The sequence below is a fragment of the Cenococcum geophilum genome, assembly GCF_001692895.1.
Source record: "Cenococcum geophilum 1.58 unplaced genomic scaffold K441scaffold_53, whole genome shotgun sequence".
Taxonomy (NCBI): domain Eukaryota; kingdom Fungi; phylum Ascomycota; class Dothideomycetes; order Gloniales; family Gloniaceae; genus Cenococcum; species Cenococcum geophilum.
Genome location: NW_027137611.1, coordinates 14,564 through 19,868, shown reverse-complemented (window position 1 = coordinate 19,868; position 5,305 = coordinate 14,564). Strand labels below are relative to the sequence as shown.

The 5,305-nt window shown below is 34.2% G+C and overlaps 1 protein-coding gene across 1 annotated transcript; it reads left to right on the top strand.

The window, feature by feature from the left end:
* The first annotated feature begins 3,536 nt into the window (after positions 1-3,536).
* On the top strand, positions 3,537-4,924 carry K441DRAFT_699554 (uncharacterized protein). The gene is made up of 2 exons (XM_067653167.1): positions 3,537-4,535; positions 4,586-4,924. Exons 1-2 carry the CDS (start codon positions 3,926-3,928, stop codon positions 4,600-4,602), a joined length of 627 nt encoding a protein of 208 aa, XP_067499249.1. The 5' UTR covers positions 3,537-3,925; the 3' UTR covers positions 4,603-4,924.
* The last annotated feature ends 381 nt before the right edge of the window (positions 4,925-5,305 follow it).

Sequence of the window (5,305 nt, the reverse complement as noted above, 5' to 3'; positions counted from 1 at the left end):
AATTAGTAACTTTGTTTAGCTAGATATAAGAAATCTAAATATAAAATAACTTGCTAAGAAGCTTAATTAGAAGAACGCTGGCCCTTATAAGGTTAAGAAGGTTTATTTTCTTTTACGCCTACTAACTAAAGCTCTCTAATACTGTTAAAATCCACTATATATTCCACACGTTAGTCCTTTACCCTACTATTTCCGCATTAAACGCCCTGTTTAGATAGATATAAGACCCTCCCCTACTAGTTAAAGTGGATAGTAAGAATAAGTACTTTATTAAAAGAATTAATAATATTAAGTATAATAAACGGAAATACTAATATATATATCTTACGAAATAAAGAAGCTGTTACGGCACTGTTACAGACCCTAGTTAGGGGCTTGGCCGAGCTTAACTAACCCTTGGCGCTATATATATAGACGTGTCCTTTCCTTAACTTCTTCCAGTCCTTGTCTTGGAATTCTTATTCACTAGCTACTAATAGATTCTATTCTTTAAACTAAGCCTTTATAAGAACCCGTTAACTCTATAGGACTTATATAAGCTACAGAAAACGTTTATAAACTCTACCTAGAACTACTATAGCCCCATCTCGCAAAAGCTTAAGTTTAAATAGGGGGTACTGTTATAGGATACCCCCGTAATACCTTATATATATCTACCTATTTCCACTAACTTAGTAACTAGAGACTAATTACGAGACAGCAATCTAATAGTAATTTGCAGTAATCTAACGGCAATTTGCCGCATTTTGCTATATTCTACTAAGTTTTACTAAGTTCTACTAAATTCTACTAAGTTCTACTAAGTTCTACTAAGTTCTACTAGATCCTACTAAGTTTTGCTAAGACTACTACCTAAATCCTGTTCTGCTCTGTATATATATTAACTAAGCAACTAAGTTCATAATATATACCCTTTCTTCCCGTTTTCCTACCTTCTTTCCTTATATAATGCCCTAACCTCCTTATACAGTTTATATACATATCTTAATAATATCTACCTTGCTATATATTATCGCCGCTTATACTTACTCTATAATAGCGGGCAAGCATTATATTGTTAAACTTACGCGAATTATAATCGCTAAGGAGGGAAATTGTATTACTTTCTTCTTCTCGTAGTCGCTTTTGGGTGGAGGCTTGCGTAGGTATGCGTCGTAAGGAAGATATAGTAGGTGGTAATTAAAAAGGAGCTCTAGATAAAATACGCGTTAACGTATATACAATAACTTTTCTTAAAAGCCCATATAGACGTTTTTTGTATATAAAACAGTGGGCTTGGCGCTTTTTAGTTAATGCTAACTATATAGTAGGAAAATTAATAAACAACTTTCTTAACACTAAAGTTTTATTACCATATTCTATTTCTACCCATTCTTACTATAGGTAATTATATTAATTATACTTCTATAATTATAATTAAAAGATTATATAGTAATTATAACTTATATAACTAATAAAAGTATTATATACACCCCTAAGAGGAGCGCTTTTTAAGATTACCCTATTATTGTATAGGTATATATAGGGTAGGCAAAAATCTAATTTTATCTCAATACGATCCATAATCCACGATTGATGCGATATCTCGTATTGTATCAAAGTATCGCGATATTTTCTTGGCATCCCCCAAATCTCCCTTTAAGAACTTTCTACTTCTTTACTTTAATATTATAGGAAATATAGCCTTTAAAAGCAGATTCCTTTCTTTTTAAAAATACTATTAGCGTAATTGAAAGCTTTAATATACATACTTATTCTTAAAATATTAGTAATAATTACTAAGTTATATATTATATATTATCCTCTTTATTAAAACAATACACCCCAAATAGCCCTACTAGTATAGCTTTACTTTAAAACTATAAAATAAGCCCTTATTTATATAATTTAGAGCTATTTTAGTAGGGTTAATATTGGGTATTAGCTTATGTTTTCCCTACTAAAATATACTAAAATATACATTTTCCTACCACCTATAACTTTATAACCTTTTAATAAAAAAATATTATAAATATAGCTTTATTATAAGTAAAATTAAATATATAAAATATTATTAAGTTTATATAACGTGTCCCGCTATACATCGCTATAAGACTAATAATATAAGTAGTGCTTATAAATCTATCGCGAGTATTACGGGATCTAATATATATACTCTTATAGTTTATTATTATATTTTAGTATAGATAAAAGTTAACCTATTTATTCTATAAAAAGGTTTTATTATTATATAGTAAGCTATATTTAAATTATTAAATTAATAACTATTATAATAGTTAAGTTATTAATATTTAAAAATAGTTTTTAGTATTATATATAAGCTAATTATATATATAACATAGTTGCCTAAATATTAAAAAAATCTTATTTATATAATAAATAAGCCATATTTTAATTTTTATAAAAATTTACTAAAAGGTTATAAAGTTATAGGTAGTAGAAAAAGGTATATTCTAGTAGATTTTAGTAGGACAACTATATACAAGCTGCGTATACAAGCTAATAACCCACGTTAACTCTACTAAAATAGCCCCAAATTATATAAATAAGGGCTTATTTTATAGTTTTAGAGTAGAGCTATAAAATAAGCCCCTATTTATATAATTTAGAGCTATATTGGTGGGCCTATTGGGGGTATGTTGTTTTGGTAAAGTATATCGAAAAAAATCAATCGATATAGTCAGTGCCACCTCGTGCACGGTCCCACCTCTTACACACTACCTAAATGCATCTTTTTCAAACGCTTATATCTTAACAACTATAATAGCTATTTATAACGTATTTCACCATTTAGTGGCCCACCCCACTTAGTGGCCCACCCTATTCCCTTCCGAAAATTATAAAAATTATAGTATAATATCTTAATAACAACTTAGTAATAACTTCTAAAAATTTATATTTAAGCTTATATATATATTACTTCATCCCTTATAACATTAAAGAATTTTAAAGTAATTTGTTTAGTAATTATAGATATATAAAGATTAGAGTAGAATTTATAGTCTAGAACTATATATCTTTATAGCTACTTAATAGATTTATTTAAAATTAAAAGAAAAGAGGTAGAGTATATATATAAGCTTAAATATAAGTTTTTAAAAGTTATTATTAAGTAGTTATTAAGATATTATACTGTGGTTTTTATAATTTTTGGTAAGAAAACAGAGTGGGCCACTAAGTGGGGTAGGCCACTAAATAGTAAAACACGTTATGAATTTTTAAATATAGCTTATTAAGCAACAAGTTAAGCTTTTTATTAAAAAATTTTTTAATATTATATTATATACTATATAGTTTTTACATTTTTATTTCATAAAAAGCTTAATTTATTATTTAATAAGCCATATTTAAATTTTTATATAAATGGCTATTATAGTTATTAAGATATAAGCATTTGAAAAAGATGTATTTTAATTTTTTTGGTGGGGTTTGGGCGGTGTGCACGAGGTAGGACCGTGCACGAGGTGGCACTGACTTCTACGATACGATCTCGCGTATCGTATCAAATCGGATCGATTGGATTTTTGCCCACCCTGGGTATATATTTATAACTAAAGGAATAGTATCGGCGTTTAGAGCGGATTTGCTATATAAGAGCCGTATCTACTAGAGACTTAAAGCGATATAGGGGGATAAAGTACCGGTCTAGCTGGGATATATTAACCTAGTCTAAGAGTATAACCTTATACACCTTCGAAACTGCCGCTTGTTCATCCTCATCCCGACCATCGCGAAGATCCGCCACATAACTACATTCCACTCCTTTTCCGGCTGTGCCTGACAATCCTTTCGTCCATCAAATCCATTTATTTTGGAGATATCCAGAACTCCTTGCTCTCCCAATCGTACCATCTTCAAATACATCTACTCACTCTGTTTTAGTCCAAATCCTTACTCTAGCAGACCACATCCAAACCTCGTCGATATGTCATCATCAGCAGCAAAACCGACTCCGGAACAAGTCAAGGAGGCCACGGCGGCGCTCGCGCAACTCCTCGCAAACTCGAAACATGCCATCGTGGGCGGTGCAGCTGTTTTGCTCCTGGGCTCTTCTAGAGGCACAGAAGATGTTGATGTAGTCGTTCCTCAGGGGCAGACTAAGGCAGCACGAGATCTCATCAAAACATATGGCCAAGCCAAATTCAGCGTCGATCCAAGGACGCTCCACACATACTACTTGAGCACTCCGCCGGTCGAGATAGAAATTCTTACACCTCCGTGCCTTTTCAGGGGGACTTTCAACCAAAATACACAGACGATGGCCATTACTCACAACAATACCACGGTGCAGATCCTGCACCCGGCCGCAATACTGGACGCCAAATGTGGTGCTATTGGCGGACGAGCAACTGAGGCAAAGAAGCAGACAGACGCCCAAGACATTATCCACCTACTTATGTGGTTGAAGTCACAGAATATGAGCCTCTTCGCCGACGACGCTCCCAATGCTTCTGTGGAATGGGTTCAATGGTTTGTCTCCATTTACGGATTTGGTAATTACGACTACTGGAAAAACGTAGGATGGACCGAATCCGGTGCGTATTTTCTATCTAAGAACTGATTATCACGCTAACATCCTTCACAGGTTTCCCGTCAAGGTGATGAGAATGTCAAATTAGTTTGGTTGATTGAAGAGTTGAATCCTTTGGTGGATAGATCAAGATCTCTATTGGAGTTTATAGTTCACATTCTGATATCAGTGCTGTAACTGGTCTGGTTCGCTTATTGGTTGGTTGGTTGGAAAAGCTCCAAAATCGCAACCGGTTAGGAGCTTTGATTGGCTTCCAGCTGGTTGGTTTTGAAGCTCTCTAATTAACCGGGTAACCAGCTAAACCAGTAGGGTTAGTATAGGCCTTTGGTGGTGATAATTTGGGTAAAAGCGCACGCCACATAGGGAGCCGAAGCCACTAAATCGTTAAGATCTACCACCTTATTTCCGGATACTATTTTAAGGGTCGAGCTTGGTGTTATGCGTCGCCCATTTCTACGCGTCCTATTTCTACGCGTCGCGTTTCTACGCGTCGCGTCCTTCTTACGTCGCCTTACTGCCTTATCCCTATTACCCTTATTTCTACCTATCGCCAATTCGATGGAGGGCTTTATTATTTCAACCAGTCGATTGTTGCGCAGAGGAAGAGGTAGCCTTGTAAGTAGTAGTCGTTCTACGGGCAAGGCTCCTACCGCCTCTTAAAAGCGCACCAGCTAGGGCTCTAGTAGTTAACAAAAAAAGCGCTACAAGGGCAATAAGGGTGACAAGGGCGATAAGGGCGATTAGGACGATGAGGACAATAAGAGCCAGGAGGAA